The sequence below is a fragment of the Dermochelys coriacea genome, chromosome 2 (assembly GCF_009764565.3).
Source record: "Dermochelys coriacea isolate rDerCor1 chromosome 2, rDerCor1.pri.v4, whole genome shotgun sequence".
Classification (NCBI taxonomy): Eukaryota; Metazoa; Chordata; order Testudines; family Dermochelyidae; genus Dermochelys; species Dermochelys coriacea.
Genome location: NC_050069.1, coordinates 80,343,984 through 80,366,492, shown reverse-complemented (window position 1 = coordinate 80,366,492; position 22,509 = coordinate 80,343,984). Strand labels below are relative to the sequence as shown.

The window sequence follows — 22,509 nt, the reverse complement described above, 5'->3', positions numbered from 1 at the left end:
GAACTCCCCTGGTAACCTCCCTCCAGCCTGACAGTTCGCCTTTCAGTAGGACCCGTTGCAGTCTCCCCTTTAACCAATTCCTTATCCACCTTTTGATGTTCATATTGATTCCCATCTTCTCCAATTTAACTAATAATTTCCCACGTGGCACGGTATCAAACACCTTCCTGAAATCTAGGTAAATTAGATCCACTGCGTTTCCTTTATCTAAAAAATTTGTTACTTTTTCAAAAAGGGAGATCAGTTTGATTTGGCACGATCTACCTTTTGTAAAACCATGTTGTATTTTGTCCCATTTACCATTGACTTCAATGTCCTTAACTAATTTCTCCTTCAAATTTTTTTCCAGGACCTTGCATATTACAGATGTCAAACTAACTAACTGTAGTTACCCGGATCACTTTTTTTTCCTTTCTTAAAAATAGGAACTATATTAGCAATTCTCCAATCATTCGGTACAACTCCTGAGTTTACAGATTCATTAAAAATTCTTGCTAATGGGCTTGCAATTTCAGGTGCCAATTCCTTTAATATTCTTGGATGAAGATTATCTGGGCCCCCCAATTTAGTCCCATTAAGGTGTTTGAGTTTCACTTCTACCTCAGATATGGTAATATCTACCTCCATATCCTCATTCCCATTTGTCATGCTACCATTATCCCGAAGATCCTCTTTAGCCTTATTAAAGACTGAGGCAAAATATTTGTTTAGATATTGGGCCATGCCTAGATTACCCTTAACCTCCACTCCATCCTCAGTGTTTAGCGGCCTCACTTCTTCTTTCTTAGTTTTCTTCTTACTTATATGGCTATAGAACCTTTTACTATTGGTTTTAATTCTCTTTGCAAGGTCCAACTCTACTCGACTTTTAGCCTGTCTCACTTTATCCCGACATGTTCTGACCTCAATAAGGTAGCTTTCCTTGCTGATCCCTCCCATCTTCCACTTCCAAAGTATGCTTTCTGCTTCTTCTTAATCACCTCTCTAAGATGCTTGCTCATCCAGCTTGGTTTACAACTCCTGCCTATGAATTTTTCCCCCTTTCTTGGGATACAGGCTTCCAATAGCTTCTGCAGCTTTGATTTAAAGTAATCCCAGGCCTCCTCTACCTTTAGATCCATAAATTCTTCAGTCCAATCCACTTCCCTAACTAATTTCCTTAATTTTTGAAAGTCAGCCCTTTTGAAATCAAAAACTCTGGTTGCAGATTTATTTTTGTTAATCCTTCTGTTCAGTTTGAACTGAATTAGCTCATGATCACTTGAGCCAAGATTATCCCTACAACCATTTCTTCTATGAGGTCCTCGCTACTCACCAAAATTAAATCTAAAATGGCATCCCCTCTAGTCGGTTCAGCAACTATTTGATGAAGGAATCCATCAGCTATTGCATCTAGAAAAATCTGAGTCCTATTATTATTATTAGCACTGGTCCTCCAGTCTGTATCTGGGAAGTTAAAGTCTCCCATGATCACGCAGTTTCCATTAGTATTTACTTTATTAAAAACATTAAAAAGGGCTCTATCCATATCCAAATTAGATCCCGGAGGTCTATAGCACACCCCAATCATTATCGTAGGAGAGGCTCTACTAGTTATCTTCCCCAATGTAATTTTTGTCCAGATGGACTCTGTCTTATCCATTGCATCGCTTCTTATTTCTTTACATTCTACCTCATCATTGATATACAATGCTACTCCACCACCTTTACCTTTATTTCTGTCTTTCCTAAACAGCACATACCCTTCAATACCTGTAGTCCAGTCATGACTACTATTCCACCATGTTTCTGTTATCCCTATAATATCTGGTTTCACTTCCTGCACCAGTAGCTCTAGTTCCTCCATTTTGTTACCTAGGCTCCTCGCATTGGTGTACAAACATCTTAATTTTTGCTGTTTGGCCTCACTCACATTTTATACCCTATTAGGCACAGTCATTCTTCAGCCAGTATAATCTATTAGACTAGTATCCTGCCCTCTCTCCTTATATACATTCTCCTACCCACGGCTGTATCCTTTCTTACTTCATCTTCTTCCCTCTCAATGCTAAAATCTGGCGTGGAGTTTACCTGGACATCTCCCAACCATCTCCCACAAATTCCTAGTTTAAAGCTCTCTTTACCAGTTGTGCCAGTCTCCATCCTAAAAGTCTATTTCCTTCCCTACTCAGATGAAGTCCATCCCAAGAGAACTGCCCTCTCTCCATGAATGCCTCCCAGTGGCCATACATCCCAAAGCCCTCCTTATAGCACCACTGCCTAAACCATCTGTTGACAGTCATAATCTTGTCACACCTTTGTTGCCCTTCTCTAGGAACAGGCAGGATCCCACTAAAGACCACCTGAGCCTCAATTTCCTTAAGCGTCTTCCCCAGCCTAGCATAGTCTTCCTTAACACTTTCCAGCGAGAATCTAGCCGTATCATTTGTTCCCACATGAAGGATAATTAGGGGATTCTTTCCCGCTCCCTTTAGGATCCTTTTCAACCTCAGGTCTACATCCCGTATCTTAGCACCCGGAAGACAGCACACCATTCTATTCTCTGGATCTGCTCTGGTTACAGGCCTGTCTATTCTTCTCAATAAAGAGTACCCTATCACATAGACCTGCCTTTTCCTGGTGTCAGCGCTATTCTCCAATCTCTCCCTTGTTCCCTCTGGCTGCAAGTTCTTTCCATTCCTATTTTCCCTTATAATCCTCTTCAACCCATCCTGTATCCCCCTGGGGCTCATATTTGGTGTAGTCTCCCTTGACTCTTCCCCTTTTCCTATAGGACTAGCCTCTCTTCTCTTCTTCCTTTACCTTCCACCTTCAGCAATTACCTGCTGAGCCCCTTCTTCATTTTCCAACTCTGCAAACCTGTTCCTAAGCTCTATTTCTCCTTCACTAGCCCGTCTTTTCCTCTGCCTGGTTCTTTTAGTCACATGCTTCCACTGACCACTTTCCTCACCCAGCCTCCCCTCAAAATTCCCCAGCCCTGCTTCCATCTGTAAGTCTGAGCTCATGTCTTTGCTCCATCATCTGCTCAAACCCCTTCCTAAACTCAACCAGACTTTCCACTTGCATCTCCAAACCTCGGATCTTTTCCTCCATCAGCTCTATCAGATGGCATTCCATGCAGAAAAAACTCTTATCAGGTCCCCCCTCCAGGATCATGTACATACCACAGCTTCCACATCCAGTCATCCTCGTTGTGTCTTCCACTTCAGGAGTCACTCCCACAGCTGCCTCCGTATCAGTCATTGCCTTCCCACCTAAGTCCTGTTAATCTGGGAAACACAAGCCACACCAAAAAGACCACCTCCCACAGCAAAAACAAACCCCAAACAAGCACCACAATACAAACTCCCCTTGCAAACTCCCACTCAAACTCCCCTATTTACAGCTCTGTTTGCTAGCTCCTGTGCCGCTGCAGCACTTACTAAGTTCTAAGACTCCATTCCTTTTCTATTCCCAGCAAAAGCATCACACAGACAGAGTGAGCCTTTGTTTCTCCCCCCTCCAGCTTTGAAAGTATCTTGTCTCCTTATTAGTCATTTTGGTCAGGTGCCAGCGAGGTTATCCTAGCTTCTTAACCCTTTACAGGTGAAAGGGTTTTTCCTCTGGCCAGGAGGGAATTTAAAGGTGTTTACCCTTCCCTTTATATTTCTGACACCCCCCACAAATCACATATAGGGTGAAACGCTGGCTGTGATTTCTTCCTGGAGCTCTAGGAAAAAACAGAGTTAATAAAACACATGCACCTCTAAATATACTACCAAGTATATAAAGACTAACAATATTTTCCACATCTCAAGGATGATTTTAACCAGTTGATTCTGTGAAACTTTCATGGGAGAGTGCATCAGCCACTTTGTTAGAAGCTCCGGAGATGTGTTGGATGTCAAAATCAAAACCTTGGAGAGCTAAACTCCACTGAATAAGTTTTTGGTTATTTCCTGTGGCGTATGAAGCCACTGTAGCGTAGCATGGTCGGTTTGCAGGTGGAAACGTCGTCCCCAAACTTATGGGAGTAGCTTTTCCAGAGCGTAGACAATGGCGTAACATTCTTTTTCACTGACTTACCAATTGCTTTCCCTCTCAGACAGCTTCTTGCTGAGAAACACTACAGGGTGGAATTCTTGATCCGGTCCTTTCTGCATTAAAACTGCTCCCACACCACTCTCGGACACATCTGTGGCTACTAGGAACGGTTTGTCAAAGTCTGGGGCCCTTAGTACAGGGTCAGACATGAGTGTCGCTTTAAGCTGGTTAAAGGCCTTCTGACACTCTTCGGTCCATTGAACGGCATTTGGCTGTTTCTTTCTGGTTAGGTCTGTCAGTGGGGTGGCGATTTGGCTGTTTTGTGGTACAAATTGCCTGTAATATCCGGCCAAGCCTAAGAAGGATTGGACCTGTTTCTTTGACTTTGGGACAGGCTACTTTTGGATAGCAGCCACTTTGGCCTGTAGGGGGTTGATAGTTCCTTGACCCACCTGGTGTCCAAGGTAACTCACTCTGTTTAGGCCTATTTGACATTTTTTAGCCTTAACAGTTAGTCCTGCCTCCTTTATGCACTCCAAGACTTTTTGTAGATGTTCCAGGTGTTCTGCCCAGGAATCTGAAAATATGGCCACATTGTCAAGGTAGGCGACTGCATGTTCTCCTAATCCCGCTAGGAGACCATCTACAAGTCTTTGGAAGGTGGCGGGTGCATTCCGCAGCCCGAAAGGGAGTACATTAAATTCAAACAGCCCAACATGGGTAGTGAAGGCTGACCTTCCCTTGGCAGATTCATCTAGTGGTATCTGCCAGTACCACTTGGTTAAGTCCAAGGTAGAGATGAACTGGGCCCATCCCAGTTTCTCTAATAGTTCATCTGTGCATGGCATTGGATAGTTGTCTGGGCGAGTTACAGCATTTAGCTTACGGTAGTCCACGCAAAAACGTATCTCTCCATCTGGTTTGGGAACTAGAACCACTGGAGATGCCCATGCACTGCCAGAGGGGCAGATTACACCCATCTGTAACACATCGTGGATCTCCTGTTCTATAGCAGTTTTAGCTTGAGGAGACACCTGGTAAGGTTGGACTTTAATTGGGTGAGCATTACCTGTGTCAATGGAGTGGTATGCCTGTTCAGTCAGTCCTGGGGTGGCTGAGAACGTCGGTACATAGCTAGTGCACAGCTCCTTGATCTGCTGTCGCTGCATACACCCAAGGGTCATGGAGAGGTTCCTCTTCCACGTCACCAGCTCTTTTCCCTTCAGAGTAGACACCTTCAAGCCACTCAGCGTCATCTCCTCCTTGGGCTGTAAACTGACAAACCTTGAATTCTCTGGAATAAAAGGGGTTTAGAGAATTAATATGGTACATATTAAGCTTTCAGTTGGAGGTGTGGAATGCTATGAGATAATTAACAGCTCCCAGGCGCTCCTGGACCATGAATGGCCCTTCCCACAACGCTTCCATTTTATGGGCCTGGGCCTGGAGCGCCTTTAAGGCCATGACCTGGTCCCCTACTTTGAAGGAACTCTCTGGCATGTTTATCATACCAGGCTTTTACTCTTTTTGAGCATCCTGTAGGTTTTCTTTAGCAAGGGCTAGAGAGGTTCAGAGGATATTTTGTAGGTTGGTTACAAAGTCCAGAATGTGAGTTCCTGGAGAAGGTGTAAATCCCTCCCATTGCTGCTTCACCAACTGTAATGGCCCCTTAACCTTTCGGCCATATACAAGTTCATATGGTGAAAACCCTAAACTGGGATGTGGTACAGCTCTGTAGGCAAAGAGCAACTGCTGCAATACTAGGTCCTAATCATTGGAGTGCTCATTTACGAATTTACGTATCATGGCCCCCGAAGTTCCATTAAACTTCTCCACCATGCCATTTGTTTGATAGTGGTAAGGAGTGGCAACCAAGTGATTTAGCCCATGAGCTTCCCAAAGGCTTTCCATAGTTCCTGCTAGGAAATTAGTTCCTGCATCTGTGAGGATGTCGGAGGGCCAACCTACCCCGGCAAAAATGTCTGTTAGTGCCTGGCACACAGGATGTCAGTCTTCCTGGTGTCCACCAGAAGGAGTTTCCTTATATAAAAATCCTCTTTTCTACAACAAACCTGGATTGATTAGAAGAGCTGAGAGGCGGTGGGTTGCTCCGTGCTGCCGTCCAAGCTCTCTGGAGGCTTTCATCTGCTTCCTGTTCGGTCTCGAACTGTTCCCTTGATTCTGGAGACATCAGTTCCTCATTGGATTGTGGACCTATGCTTGGTCCCTCTGGAAGCGATGTAGGGGATGGGGCTGTTTCCGTTGACTGTGAACCGCTCTCCGCTCATGCACTATGTTGGGGTTCAGGCTTTGGCTGAGGATCTTGTGTAGGGTTATCGGCTGCTGCCGGTTCAGGTTCGGTGGGGCCCTCTGGTGTTGGGGTTGCAAGTACTGGATTCAGTGCTGGCAATGGGTCTAGTGGTAGTTGTTCCACCAGTTCCGGTTCTGGGACTGGCTCTGTCTGGGTCTCTGGGACTGGATCCACTACTGCTGTTGCAGACATTGGCCTGGGGTCTGGGTCCATCACCTCTGACCGGGTCCTGGTAGAAGTTTCCGGAACAGAGCTAGGTGTGATGGCTTGTTTAGCCTGGCTGTGGGTGACCCATTCCCACCCTCTTGGCTAACTTCACATGATTGGCCAAGTCTTCCCCCAACAGCATGGGGATGGGATAATCATCATAGACTGCAAAAGTCCACGTTCCTGACCAGCCCTTGTACTGGACAGGCAAATTGGCTGTAGGCAAATTGAAAGAGTTTGACTTGAAGGGTTGAATTGTCACTTGGATCTCTGGGTTGATTAAATTGGGGTCCACTAAGGAAGCATGGATAGCCAACGTTTGTGCTCCGGTGTCCCTCCACGCGGTGACCTTCTTCCCATCCACACTCACAGTTTCCCTCCACTCCGAGGGTAGCTGGGAGGCATCTGGGCCTGAAGACCTCTGGTGTGATTCCGGTGCAATGAACTGTAATCTGTTGGGGTTCTTGGGGCAGTTGGCCTTTACATGCCCCGGCTTGTTACATTTAAAACATCGTCCAGTTGACGGGTCACTGGGGCGAGGTGGGTTGCTGGAGAACAGTGTGGTGGGACGATAAGGTGGCTGGAGGGTTCCTTGGGGGGTAGTTGGGGCCTTGGGCTGCCCCCAGTTGTAGGGTGTGATCTGAGGTTGTCTCTTCTGGTATCTGCTCCAACTGCGACCAGTTTTTTTCTTTTCTGCCACCTCCACCCATTTGGCTCCAATCTCCCCCACCTCAATTACAGTTTTGGGCTTCCCCTCTAGGATGTATCTTTCTATTTCCTCAGGAACACCCTCTAAGAACTGCTCCATTTACATTAGGAAGGGCAAATCTTCTGGAGATTTAACATTTGCTCCTGATATCCAGGCATCCCAATGTTTCATAATGTGGTAGGCATGTCGGGAAATGACATATCTGATTTCCACCTGAGGGCTCTGAACTGCTGACGGGAATGCTTGGGTGTTAGCCCCATTCTGACTCTCACCTTGGTTTTAAACAGTGCATACTGGTTCATGTGTTCCTTAGGCATTTCAGCCGCCACCTCAGCTAAGGGACCACAGAGCTGCAGCCTCAGCTCTACCATGTATTGAGGTAGAGCTGTAGAGACGCTGTACCCAAGGCAGGCCCTTTCGAAGTTTTCTAAGGTGGCTTCGGTATCATCGCCTGTCTTTTAGGTGGGGAACTTTCTGGGATGGGAAGTGGTACCTGGAGAAGGATTGCTAGGGTTTGTTGGTATATTCTGCTGAGCCTTTGCCTTCTCCATCTCCAGTGCATGCTTCCTCTCTTTTTCCTTCTCCTCCAGTTTTTTGTCCCTTGCCTCCATAGCTGCCTGTGGGCAGCCTCTTGGTTCTTTTCTGTCTCTCTCGCTGCCTCCAGTTCTCTCCTGTGGGCAGTCTCTTTGACTGTTTCTGCCTTGGGCTCTGTCATGTTTGCCTCTCTGTTTTTAACTAACTTTACACCCAAGAGTTAGAAATAAAACAAACAAACAAATAAAAAAAAACTTGGCTTGTAAAATTTTGCTGTGCTGTGATATACCTATATTCTCTGATAGTGATTGTCAGCCTATAGAAAAATCCGTTTAAAAAAAAAAGAAACTAACACCTTTGTCTCCAGGCAAATAAACAGAAAACCCCTCTAGTTGCTCTTAGGTAAAAACAACTTTAAGTCTGTGAAGACCTGAGAAAACTCCAGCTCACAAAGGACAATTCCCTTTTGTCTCTGCTCTGGCCCCAAAGCAGAGAAAAAAAAACCCCTCTAACTGCTTTCAGCTTAAAACCTGCTTTCCAGCAGCCCAAAGGAAAAAAATCCTTCTAAAATCTGTGCTTCTGGTTCAAAAAAATCTCAAATTGATCTCAAAATGATTTCAAGTTAATCCCAATGCTCTGCCACCATGTCAAGGGTCCTTCCTCACTCTGAACTCTAGGGTACAGATGTGGGGACCTGCATGAAAACCCCCTAAGCTTATTTTTACCAGTTTAGATTTAAACTTCCCCAGGGTACAAATTATTTTACCTTTTGCCCTTGGACTTTATTGCTGCCACCGCCAAGCGTCTAACAAATATATAACAGGTAAAGGGCCCACTTGGAAATGTCTTTCCCCTCCAAAATCCTCCCCAAACCCTACACCCCCTTTCCTGGGGAAAGCATGATAAAAAACCTCACCAATTTGCATAGGTGACCACAGACCCAAATGCTAGGATCTTAAGAACAATGAAAAAAGCATTCAATTTCTTACAAGAAGAATTTTAATATAAGAAAAGGTAAAAAGAATCACCTCTGTAAAATCAGGATGGTAAATACCTTACAGGGTAATCAGATTCAAAACATAGAGAATCCCTCTAGGCAAAACCTTAAGTTACAAAAAAACCACAACAACAGGAATATACATTCCATTCAGCACAGCTTATTTTATCAGCCATTTAAACAAAACAGAATCTAACGCATATCTAGCTAGATTACTTACTAAGTTCTAAGACTCCATTCCTTTTCTGTTCCCGGCAAAAGCATCACACAGACAGAGCGAGCCTTTGTTTCTCCCCCCCCTCCAGCTTTGAAAGTATCTTGTCTCCTTATTGGTCATTCTGGTCAGGTGCCAGCGAGGTTATCCTAGCTTCTTAACCCTTTACACGTGAAAGGGTTTTTCCTCTGACCAGGAGGGATTTTAAAGGTGTTTACCCTTCCCGTTATATTTATGACAGAGTCAAACAACACGGCTGGGGTAGTGGTGGCTGAACCCTCTAAAATGGCATGCAGCTCATCATTGAAGCGGCATGTTTTGGGCTTTGACCCAGAGCGGCCATTTGCCTCTCTGGTTTTCTGGTAGGCTTGCCTCAGCTCCTTAAGTTTCACGTGGCACTGCTTCGGGTCCCTGTAATGGCCTCTGTTCTTCATGCCTTGGGAGATTTTTGACAAATGTTTTGGCATTTCGAAAACTGGAACATAGTTCTGATAGCACGGATTCCTCTCCCCATACAGCGATCAGATCCCGTACCTCCCGTTAGCTCCATGCTGGAGCTCTTTTGCGATTCTGGGACTCCATCATGGTCACCTCTGCTGATGAGCTCTGCACTCACCTTCAGCTTGCCACGCTGGCCAAACAGGAAATTGAAATTCAAAAGTTCGCAGGCCTTTTCCTGTCTACCTGGCCAGTGCATCTGAGTTGAGAGTGCTGTCCAGAGCAGTCACAATGGAACACTGTGGGATAGCTCCTGGAGGCCAATACCGTCTAATTGTGTCCACAGTACCCCAAATTTGACCCGGCAAGGCCGATTTCCACACTAATCCCCTTGTCGGGGTGGAGTAAGGAAATCGATTTTAAGAGCCCTTTAAGTCGAAAAAAAGGGCTTCGCCGGGTGGACGGGTGCAGTTAAATCTATTTAACGCTGCTAAATTCGACCTCAACACCTAGTGTAGACCAAGGCTGAGATAAGGCGTGTCAGTGCATCACCTAGATCTCCTGAATAAAGTAGAGTGGTTTGAGAGTCTGAAGGGAATCTGCATCCAATTCTCAGAAGACTGCTGCATAGGACCATTGATATGGATGTGAATAAGAGGGTGCAAATGTAGATATTTTTTAGGCTGGGTGAGGAATTCTGGTGCTCCAGAAACAGAAAAATAAACAACACAGAAGAAAACAAACCATCCAACCTCCTGAGCAATAGCTGATTTCAAATGGCTCTCAACACCAAAGCGACCCTGCTGCCCTTGAACTGAAACAGGTAAAGTAAGAGAAAATAAGTAGCTGTCTAAAATGTTTTCATGAATGAACAGAGAAACATTGCCTCCCCTCAAACTAGTGCAATTCAAGCACTAAGTTAAACATTTCTTTTGGTTTAAAATGTAGTTATAAACATTTTGTAAAGATAACGTCAGACAAAGGAACTGGGGGTGGGTGGGAAATAGTTCAGCTTGTAAGTGTTTAGCACTTACCATTTTGCCAGTACAGATTTATAGAGTACTTATGATTCAGAAGGATCCCAAAGCACTTTACAGCTACTGCACTGCCATTAGCTGGATCAGCATCTGCTCTGGTGCAGGAGTAGGCCAAGGGATCCTTTCATGTAGATTCTGCCATGTCATTCTGTCGGTATGTGACAGGCACGTAATTTTCTCCTTTATGGAATGAGCAGCTGAGTTCATCTCCAAGCCCTAAGGACCACAGATGATCCAAAGGAAACAAGATCCATCCGTAGACAGGCACTGTGTATCCGTGTTGGCTCTGTGTTCCCACTGATCACTCCCTGGCAATGTGGCTCTAATGGATCCATGCTACAACGGACTCCCCTTTTAGGAGAATAGCCAATGTGGAGAGGCTAACAGGAGGAAGATGACATGGCTTTACTTTTTGCCAGGAATTTTCAAAGGATATGTAGTGTGTGTGTAAAGGGGAAATATATGTTCTTCAGGTGCAAATCCACCACCAAAAATGAGGCTGCCCATTCCCATCTTCCCAGATTCCAACCCCATGGAGCACCTCTAGAGGGCCTGGAGGAAGGGATGGTGCTAGAGAGATGGCTGACCAACTCCCCTTCTGCAGATAAGTCACAGATCATGGAGATCCCTGCATGAATCATGGGAACATAATCTACCACCATGCTTTTAGGGAGGAAAGAATAAACTTGAAATTCAGGGGAAATATAAGCAGACAAAATAGAGTCAGTACACTTTGTGTTGTAAAATATGTTATGAAATCTTCAATGGCCATAAGTGCCAGGACCTTTCTTTTGTGCAGTAGACAGAACAATGAGTTTTATATCCATTACCGCTAGAATTCCAAAGTAACTCTAGATTGAATTGTGTGATTACTCTGATCAAGATAAATGGATACATCTCTTCTCAATGGATGTACGCAACTCCTAGTGCTGTTCGTAAGAGCTCTGAATTCAGAAAGAGAAGATGCCCATCATATCACATTTTTCTTTCATAGTTGTAGTGTATAAGGTTGGGCATTCTTCACATTCCCCCCTTCCCCACCCCTTCTTGTATTTAATGTCAACAGAGTGAACATCTTCGACTGACCTTTCCATTTCCTAGCTACTTGGAAAAGCAGCAAAAAAACTGGCTACTATAATTAAATATATTTCTGCGTAAATTACAGCTGCTGGGAAAGCAATGAAGACTGCTGTATGTTACTAGGGGCCTTTTGCCTACCTGTGTAATTTGCATGTATAAATCTAGCTTCCTAAATCATGACAACTTTGCTCACTTATGCACAGGCCATCATGTCTTCATTTGCAACTGTTTATACATCTTTCCTCATCTCTAAGTAATAAATGTACACATATTTTTAATAAAGGAAAAAGCTCATTGCTAACTTTCACACCTTATTTAAAAATTAGACATTCAGAGTTAGTTATGATTAATTACAAACATACAAAACACCTAAATAAAATAGCCTGGGATGTGGAGACACTAAAGGGATCCATTCTGACCCCATGCACATCTGTGCCAAAGTTTCCTGCTCCATGCTTTCAATGTGAGCAGGATTGGGCCATAAAATGAACAGGTTCATGAGGAGCCCATTTAAGAAAATACATAGTCTGTTTCTTAATCCCAGTGATATAGGACAGGCTAAAGATAAAGCTCCGTTATTTAGATTGCAGGCTACACCTTTAGAACTTGTGTCCAAATCCTGCCTATGAACACAGGAAATGTGTATAGAAGGCAATGGGGCTGAAGAACAGAACCGTCAGACTCCCCATGTAGATGTGGGGTGACCCACAGGCTATGTCCCATTGACCTGCACCAGAGCAGAGACAGCTGCCACACTATCTAAGGGAAACAGAGATCTCCACTGCTTGATTCTCTCAGCATACAGAGAAGATGTGACATTTCTGCTAAGTTTTGAGTCTCAGTGCTTTTCAGAATTTGGCCCCTAATATCTGGAAAAGTATGGATTAAAAATGGGCAGCAAGTAAATGAATTTCTGTGCCTACTACATTCATTTGGTTTGTAAATCAATCGTTAGGTTAGAAATTTACCTAGTTATTATTACCTACCAAATAATACTTTTTACAAATATCATTATTCCACTGATAAAACCATATGATTTTAAGGAACAGTTTGAAGGGCTTGTTCTCACTCGTACGGGGAGTATGGATGCTGACTTCAAGCTAACTAAGCAAACTAAGCAAAGTTAGGCATTGGGTGATTTACCAGGAACTGCAAAGCCCTTCCAACCTATTATATTTAAATAACCCAGTATCATCCCATTATGAAACCAGAAAGTATTCAGAGAGCATGCCAATTTGATTCTTTGGAAAACATATGTTCAAATTGAAGAGCCATCCATCCATTTGAAATGAGAGTTCTGAAGGTGTTGCCTTAATAGTAACACCACAGCGTATTCCTATTTCATTTCGGCACTTTGCTTCCCAAACTTGTAACAAAATTCAGACTTTCTTCTAGCCTACATATAATTTCTTCACAGATCATGTGTACTGAATGATGAAAAACTGCACACACGTTTTCACTGTTATTCAATGAAGCTTTAGTATCTTGTATTTTTTTGCTACAATCAGAGCTGCTCAAGTGCAAAAGAAGTCCAAACCAGCCACCAGATCCAAAATTAGCATTTTATTCAGAACGTTGGGGTCAGAGGTGTATCATTTATATTCTGGTACACAATACAGAGGCAAAGCTGTTGTCAGAAGTCTCTCCAGTTCAAAAGCTCCTTTTTCCAACATACTGTATATTTACTAGTACCACCAGTATCAGGCCACCCCTCTCTCCTTTTTGGTACAAATTATGTAAAATTGTTTGTGCTAAGAACTTTTCTCCCTCCCCAAACCAAAACATTAAAATAAAAAATAAAAAATAAAATTGAGTACTCTAACTACAGCTCAACAATTGAATCAATGTCACTTGTTTGCAACCTGTTTTGTAAATACTTTATCCATAACGAAAGATATAAACATGCAAAAACCTGAATCCATAGTCCAAATAATACATACACATGTTCTGAAGTTTCTGCACTTCCCAATAGACTATGCCAATAAAACATTATGTACACATACCATTTTTACAGTGAAGTGGAAAAAAAAAACAGTACCAGAAATTTTTAAAAAAAGTGTACATGGATTAAGACCAAAATGTGCCTAACATTCTACCATAAGAAAAAAAAATCAATTCAGCTACAAACTGGTGATATGAAAACTCCCTTTATTTGCAACCAGCTGCATAAGTTTTAGAATTTTAGTGAAAAAAACCCTAACGTCTAAAACTAGAAGTAATGTACATTTTTCAATCTCATGGTCTTCTCCCCCAGATAATAAAATGGCTCCATGAGGTTTTTTTTTTTAAATTTCCTTATTTTAATAAAAGCAATGCACTGTAACAAAAGCATGTTGAAGCATACTGTGATTTAATTTACTCCTCCCCACCCCAACATATTTTGTCTCTTTAATGTATCATTTCAGAAATCAGTACCATTAAAGCCTTAAACATAAAACTAATTCCGATCTGTAAAAGGTACAAAAAGGCACATAAAATCCCAGTGCTTCTGTACTGTAAAATTCAAGTGTAACTGAGCTCAATATTTTTTTCCAAACAGCATTGGATTACTGATATTCCCACTGAGCCCAAATTGGTTTGCAGCCTATACCAAAGCCTTCAGCAAGCACTTGTGCTAGTAGACTACAAAGTGAAAGCCTAGCTTCTGTATGCTTTTGGGGAATATCGGTTGAAATGTTTGTACTTGTCCAAAAACAAAGTTCACTTTGAAGTTCAGTCATCACCTCCACCATACATATCAGCAAGTTTCTTGAAACGTGGGCCCCAGTCATTTAGGTAGTCATAGTCTTGCTCACCACCACTACTTGAGGAGTTAAGAGAACTCAAAGATCCAGCAGTGGAGCCACTACCTTCATAGTCAAAGACTAGGAGGGAGTCATACGGTGGGGCCGTAGGGTCATTGTCAGCTGCTTTAAGTCCCTGAAATAAGGAGAAAAGAAGAAAGACAAAATTCTATATGTGATACAGGGAGCAAAAATGTAACAAGAATATCTCAATTCTATCACATCCACTGCAGGCAGAGAAAACCAGATTCTTCCTCTTATCCATTTCCTCAGATTTCAACTAATGAAACAGCATTCATATTTTTGAAACTTCAGAAATATAAATAATGAGTCTTCTGTTCTTATGGTCAAGTTTCCAGCATTAGCCGATTTTGAATTTAATTGAACATATGGTGACACATCTTTAGAGAATATTATTATTACTGTTATTTCTATTGCAGTAGCAACTGAATGGGGATTAGGTGCTGTACAAACCAGCATAGACATTCCCTGAGCCAGAGCGCTCACAATCTAAGACATACAATAGGGACCATCACTTGAAGCAGAACTAAGATATGGACAGTTTATGATAACATGAACAAAACCACAAACAATTGGAGTCAAGGGTGTGGAGGGGTAAAGAAAGGAAAGGTTATAGGACAGACAAGTGTGCTTGTATAGATTCGTCTCACATGACAACAGTCTCACATGGTCCCCACCCAACCACTGAAAGACAGCAGGCCTTTGGTTAATCTGCACAAGACACTGGTAGCTCCATAAATAAGTAATTGGGAGATATTTAACTTCACTCCTGCTCCCTAGTTTTCAGCACTCAGGTCACCTACCTCTAAGCCCCACCATGAGGAAGAGAGCATTAATAAATAATGGCCTAGGCTTTGTGAGTTTTACAGTGACCACACGAGTTCTCGTACATCACTTCACAAGTGCAAATAATAAATTTCACAAGAATGTTTTTTTCAATTATTGCTTTCTTGGGATTGCAACCTTTGCTTCAAAGTCTTCAATCTATTAGTCAAAAGACAATCCATAATTTTAAAATTCTGCTTCTAAGGCTGAGCAACATAAACTAAAGAAACCCAGCACCATAAACTAAAGAAACCCATAATTATCAGTGGATCTCAAAAGTTTGGTGAAGTAGTAGTAATAAGACCGGTCTGGCAAATACAACAGCCTGGGTTTGTTTTGTTGGTGGGGCTTATTTCAAGGCAGGGATAACAGATAGCTGTTGCCAATCTCATTTTGGAGGGATGAAAATATTTCATTTTCTGAGAACATTTTGAAATAAATACAAAGTCAGGCATGACTTATGTTTTCTTTTGTGGATGAAGGATTTCATTTATCAACATCCTGGATTTAGAAGACCACTTCTATAGCTTGTGCTGAGGAAGTAAGTGACTTGAATTTCACTTTTAGGGGAAGGTCCTAAAGGGTTTGGAGCACATCCCAGGATTTGGCTTTTAATGAGACTGTATTTTGGTGAAACAATTTCATGCATTAAAGGACAGATGTTGTGGCCATTCATATCTGCCAGCCAAGGAGAGAGCCAGAATGCTCCATGACTTTTACAGCAGGGCTTCTCAGCTCATGGGATACATCTTTAAATGAGCTGCAAGCAGAAACGGATTAAGGTCTACCCTAGGCCAGAACAAGTGGTGGGCCTCGCGCCAGAACCATGGCCCAGCCCCTCCCCTTCTGGTTGTGGCCCCGCCTACAGCCCCACCCCATTCCCCTGCAGCCCTGCCCCTTTTTGCCCACATTCCCTGCCCCCTCACCCCACTGTGGCCCCAAGACTAGAGAAGCTCAGTCCCCCTGCGATGGCCCAGGGGCCTCAGCGGGGAGTGAGAGTGTTAAGTGGCAGCAAAAAAACTTGGGATTTAGAGGGTCATGGCAAGACCATGGGAGACCAAGGCTACATGCCTGACACTTCTCCTCAGGAGCTAGTGGGCAGGGGATTAACACAGCTACTGCTGAAAAGGAGTACAGCCAAGGCTCTCCTCCTTTGAAGCAAGGGCAGAGTAGGAAGGAAATCTCTCTTTCTCCCCTGCTTTCTCTCCGAGACAATTCTTTCCTGGTGCTCCCTGCACCATCTTCTTACCCAGGTTTAAGCCTCAAAGCTCAGTCTAGCCTTACAGATTTTAGAAGGTTAAATGAGCACCCTTTGCTAGAGTCTCAGAGACACTGAAAGGAATGGCCACAAAGGCTGAACAAAGAGGGTTGAAGTCTGGAAAACAATATAAATAGAGTCAATATGTTCAGGGGTTTTCAACCATGCAGTTTCTTCCACTGGACATGCAGTATTTTTTCCAAGGCCATTAGCTGAAGTATCTACTTTGGCAGTCACTGGCAACAGATAAATTGTCAGCCAAAATGCCAGAAGCCTTAGTGAAGAATTTAAGAGTGAAGGCCCTGTCAAGCCTCTGACTCTTAAATTAGCACTTACAAATTTCTCTGAGAACAGCTTCCTGACAAAACAGATTATCTGCAAGATTGAGTATTTTCTTGGAGATTATCCCTTTTCAGTAAAATTCATTCAATATGGTTTAACATGGCATGTTGTAGGTCTAATCATGTGATGCAACAGCCAATTGCATGGGCACTTATTTTTCTAGAAAACACCATGGTATCGCTAAGTCATGTATGCAGAAGAAAAGAAACACCAGTAAAACTATGTGCCTGATTCTCTACTGCCTTATGTAACCATTCACAAATATGCAAAATGAGTGTGCAGTTCTGCCAATGTGATTTAATATGCCCACTTTGCATGGGTGTACGTGACTACACAAGGCAGCAGAGAACCTGGCTCAGGGTATATAGTTTTTGTATATTTATGATACTAATAACCTCAGCCAAGAACATTTCTAGAATTTAAATAAATGCTTTGGGGTCTACAAAGTCACTGAGCTGGTAATTAGTAGCCAGCACTCCAGTCGAATGATCTATCTAGGATAATTGGTAGCCTTTGTTATATTTCTTTTCTGAGTTTTCCATCCTGATAGCTATAATAAGGACAAATGAGTCCATCATCCTAAATGTCTGTAGCTGGAGTGCAACATCTTATCTGGTCCAACTTCAAAGCTCTAGACTTTTTGTTCGTTTCTGCTCTTGAAACAGAAACACAATTTTACTTACTGAGCTATATATAGCTGGGTCTACATTGTTGAATGTTCTTCTTTTCAATCAGTCCCTTAAGCTTGCTTGGGGCTACAGACTCCCATCCTTTTGGATGTAGGTAACGAGGAAGGAAGAGAAGTCCTGCTTCAGCTGAAGAGGTTACGTGGAAAGGATCAGAGCTATTTTGTAAAAGCTATTCACAATGCTGGCCTGGAGCAGAAATTCTGGAGATATTCCTACAGTTTTCACAGTTGATCCACTCTGAGGATGGCCAGCTTGTGAGTCTGACTCTGGGATACTAGCTTAATCGGTAACTGTAAATAACAATAGTTTCTCCATGCAACTGTACAAGTTCTGCCAGGCACCAGCCACCTATAGCATGAAGCGAGTCTTACAGACTGAACAATCTCTTTATTATTTTCAAGTTGGTACTTGGTACCTGTTCTCAAGGAAACAATTTGCACATTATGTACAACCTCTGGAACAGTGAATTTTTCATTGTCGTTCTATCCTGTAAACTCAATGAAACAGCAACAGTTTTATTTCATCCACTGCCAGCAATGGATGCTGAACCAGGAAAATCCAAGAGGCTGCATTATGGAGATATCCACATGGTTCAACTTAAGTTGACATTTGCACTGAAAGCAAGGTTAAAAATCCCTCTATTTCATCTTCTAATGCTCCAAATTTAAACACGGTAACTCTTGGGAGGACAAGTGAATTTTCCACAATATATCCTTGGCAAAATATTTACTAAATTTTAGAGGAAATTTAAAATGAGACAATTTTGCCTTCCTGTTGCTGAATAAAATCACCACACTAACCCAATCTGCCATCTACTTCTTTTGTCTGGTGCTATTTCTATGACTAGCTAGCTCTCCAGGCCTTCCTCAGATGTGTTCATTACCAGAAGGAGTGCCTGTCTAAAGGAGCCGGTAAGGTCATTTGGACTGGGCTTTCCCATCTGAAGAACCACAGGAGGTTTGCCAGATGGATAAGCTGCCTCAACAGTGGAGATGTAAACTTTACTCAGACAAATTTGGCTGCAACTTTCCCCTCTCTGTCCATGCCCCAGCTCCTGTTACTCAGAGGAGGCATGAAGGAGGAAGGGGAATTTGAACCCAGAGTTGACTAAGGAGGTTCAGAAACCTTATGTTTACATAAGCTAAGCACACATAATTCTCTCATTTTATCTACTGTTACCAAATGATAGGAAAGGGTAAACTACAGAATCCTGAACAGGAATGGGAAACATTAGAAAATCAATGTTCTTGTACTTATATTTTCATAAATGCTAGTTCTTTATCAGATCCGAGAGATGTTTGGTGGTACTGGGATGGGGATTGGGAATAAGGAAGTGAAGCCTGAGGAATAACTGTAACAATCTAAGAGCTGGCTTTTGAAGAGAGAGCAAATTGAAGGGCTCCATCTTGCAAAGAACTTAACACCATCAACAACAACTTTACTTCAAAGTGAGTGGAGGGTCCTCTGCATCTCATGGGATGGGGCCTTTAATTTGTAATTTACATTTAATTTAACGCAGGCTACGTCCTGTGTTGATTAGAAATAGATCTTTAGCCTCAAGCTCTCTACCATAATACAATTTGTTTCAGATTTCTGTTCAGGGACAGGTGACTCTTGAAAATGTACTTTTAGATTGAATAAAGCTATTGCAACGTATGCTTAATTTACACTGGTATGCAAATCCTCAGGTATTCTAAGTGTTAATAATGTTCCACTTTTTAAAAACTCAAAATAGAATGCAGAATGTCTACAGAGGATTCCTAATAACACACGACTTATCTTAACAACTTGTTTGTACATTGGACTGGAAGCAAAGGAGGTTTTTCCTTAAAATTAGAGACTCTCTATTCACTGAAACAGACAAAGCAAGCAAGTCCCTGTGGTAATTTTGGTTTATGCCTGCAAACCATATTATAACTAAGTCACAACTGGAATTCTTTTCTTTTTGGAAAGTGGTTAGCTATTAAGCAAAACTGTATAAATATTTTCAAAATGTGTGACTGTTAACAGCATTGCATATTTTAACAGTCGTTTTTAACTGACAAGTCATTAGGATGATCCAGCACATTCAGTTACATATTCCTCATCAAGTTCCTTGTGTATCACTTGAGTAATTTGGGCCATCTCAAAAAAGATACATTAGAAATGGAAAACATACAGGGAAGCGCAACAAAAATGATTAAGGGGGTGGGAAATCTTCCATCTGAGAAAAGATTAAAAAGACTAGGACTGCTCAGCTTGGAAAAGAGATGGCTAAGGGGGCTATGATAAAGGTCTATCAAATCATGACGGGTGTGAAGAAAGTGAATAAGGAAGTGTTATTTACTCCTTCTCACAACATAAGCACCAGAGGTCACCCAATGAAATTAGTAGGCAGCAGGTTTAAAACAAACAAAAGGAAGAGTTTCTTCACACAACGCACAGTCACCTTGTGGAACTTGTTGCCAGAGGATGATGTGAAGGCCTAAACTATAACAGGGTTCAAAAAAAGAACTAGATAAGTTCATGGAGGATTTGGTCCATTAATGGCTACTAGCCAGGGTGGGCAGGGATACAACCTCATGCTCTGGGTGTCCCTAGCCTCTGACTGCCAGTAGCTGGGAGTGGATGACAGGGGATGGATCACTTGAACATCATTTATTCTGTTCATTCCCTCTGAAGCACCTGGCATTGGCCACTGTCAGAAGACAGGATACTGGGCTAGATGGGCCATTGGTCTGACCCAGTGAGGCCAGTCTTCTGACTTGCACAACCAGCATTTTTGTAAGATTCTCGGCGCAGACGGTAGAATTAAAAGAAAAGGCTTGTACAGTAATTCGAAGCTCCCGTATGCAAATGCACATGACCAAGTTCCATTCCAGAGACCTTTTTTAGGTGCTGGTAGGGACAAAGGGACTGTGTCGCCAGTTCTGGTTTAGAGAGTTTAAGCCCTTTTGCATTCTTTGCTGCTAATTTCCCAACAGCTTATGAATGTCTGCTGTCCATGGATGTAGGCACCACTTCCTTGTAGCCACTGAACTGGAGACCTTGCTCTTGAAGCAAACCACATTAAGGCCAAAAATTTACATAAACATTGGGTGTACCTGTCCAAAATCTGAACCCAGTCAAATTCGCACAAAGCGAGAATAATTCTCTGAGGCCAATAAGCCACCAGGTTACCATAAATATATTTTCCTGAATAATGACAAGGAATCCTTTTGATCCTTAGATCCACATCTTGTAAAGTTGCTGATCCTGCAATGTCTGTGATTGCTACCACTATCTACATGGCTGTGATGAGGGCTTCAAAGAACTCCCCACAAGGTGTCTTTTGTCTTAAAGTCTCAGCGATTTTTTGTATACAAGTCTGTGTGAGGCTACTCCTGTTCTGACTTTAGGGACCTGTGGTAGTTCATGTAAATTTATGAGATTTTTATGATTTTATTTAACATTTTAATTTTAACTGGGACTTCCCATTTGGAACCTGCCATGTACTCCAAGGAGGAAAGTAGGGGAAACATCTAATTTTGTTTGGTGGGAAGATATTTGCCCTTAGTTTTGGGATCTTCTTTTTTCATTTTGCCTGTTTTACTGCCTTGCAGTTGTAGTATTAAAGCACTAGGGGAAAAACCTGAGTGTATGGCTTTCCAGGTCATTGCCGGATGCAAAGACATTGCCCTCCTCAGAAGCACTGCCGGGGGGAGAAGGGAACACTTTTGTTGTAGCTTCTCATGTGTGACTGCTGCCCTGTGCAAATGGGTGTGAGGTTGCAATACCCTGACTGGACAAAGAGCTTGCCATGGGGCCCTGGGAACCACCTGAAAAGACATCTTCTTGCTTTCCAAGCTCGTTAACATCCATTTGAGTACTTAAGAAAAGACTTATGAGCATTTGAGGCTTTGCTAAATAAAACATTAAGTGTTTTGTGAACAGAAAGAGACTTCCCACTGCTGAAACATAAATTAAAATTGAAATTATAATATAATTGTTTTGGAGAAGCCAAACTTCCAACTTTTTCAACAGGCAAAACCTGAGGCAGATGGTCATGAGGGGCACAGCTTAGTCTGAAGAGCCCCAGCAACAAACACTGGACTGTCTCCAGCTTCCACAAGGAAGAGGCGTAGCTCATTGTTTATGGCTGACGGGGGATGCCATATGCTAGAATGATGCACTGCAGTGAGGATTGCAAAAGAAAGGTGCTGAAAACTTGAGTCTAAATGGTTTTAAAAAAGCCTTTCAGCATCAGAAAAGTAACTGTTATAAAGACTTCTTAAAAATAAAATGATGTGTTTCTGAAATTTATTACATATTCAAGGATCAGTCTACCAACCCTTACGTACATAGCAGTCAATGGTACCACTTACATCTGTAGAAGTTTACTCATGTGAGTAAGGGTTTGCTGGAACAGTTCCCTACATTGCAAAGTAAAAATAAAAGCATAACAGCGAAGCATAATTGTAACTGGGTGGCTGGCCCCTTAAATGGAACTGGGCCCAGCTCTCTTGTTCCAATCCAGGTGCGCCCTAGTTTGGTGTAATGTCCCTAGAAATTAGAAATGAGAGACACTCCAAAGGCAAGGGAGAGTTTAGAATGCTGAGTCCTTAGAGAGAAAGAGAGATCTAGAGTTCTGAGAGGAGAAAGAGCTCAGAGCGTCAGGGAGGGGAAGCCCCTAATACAGAGATCAGTGGAGCTGCTGAAAGCTGAAGGCAGAAAGACTGCCAGGGGGTCACCTACAAATGTCCCCAGACCAGAGAGCCAGAGCCAGAGATAGCAACAGAGGGAGATGCCTGCTGGCTCTTTCAGCAAGAGAGCTGAAGCCAGAGGGCCAGAGAGGGTTGAGTCTGGGGAACGACGGGGGGGGGGGGGGGTCAGCTCTCTGGTATTTCTGGGCAAGTACTGGAACCCTACCCAGGAAGGAAACAAGATAGAGAAGCACCCCACTAGTGGGGTTGGTGTGAGGAGAGGTGAGAGACACCAGAAAGTATCTGAAAGTCTAAGCGAGGCAAGAGACGCTGGAGCTGTACTTTAGAGCTGGAGTGCGGTGAGATGCCGGAGCTGTACT

General features: G+C 42.8%; 1 protein-coding gene across 2 annotated transcripts in view; it reads right to left on the bottom strand.

Annotated features, from left to right (window-relative positions):
• Positions 1 to 13,098: 13,098 nt before the first annotated feature.
• CDH2 (cadherin 2) overlaps positions 13,099 to 22,509 on the bottom strand; it is a 181,416-nt gene continuing 172,005 nt past the window's right edge. For both annotated transcript variants that reach the window (XM_038392296.2, XM_043507938.1), the window contains exon 16: positions 13,099 to 14,469. In XM_038392296.2, coding sequence (XP_038248224.1) covers positions 14,263 to 14,469 — 207 coding nt within the window. In that variant the 3' untranslated portion in view covers positions 13,099 to 14,262. The remainder of the gene's footprint in view (positions 14,470 to 22,509) is intronic.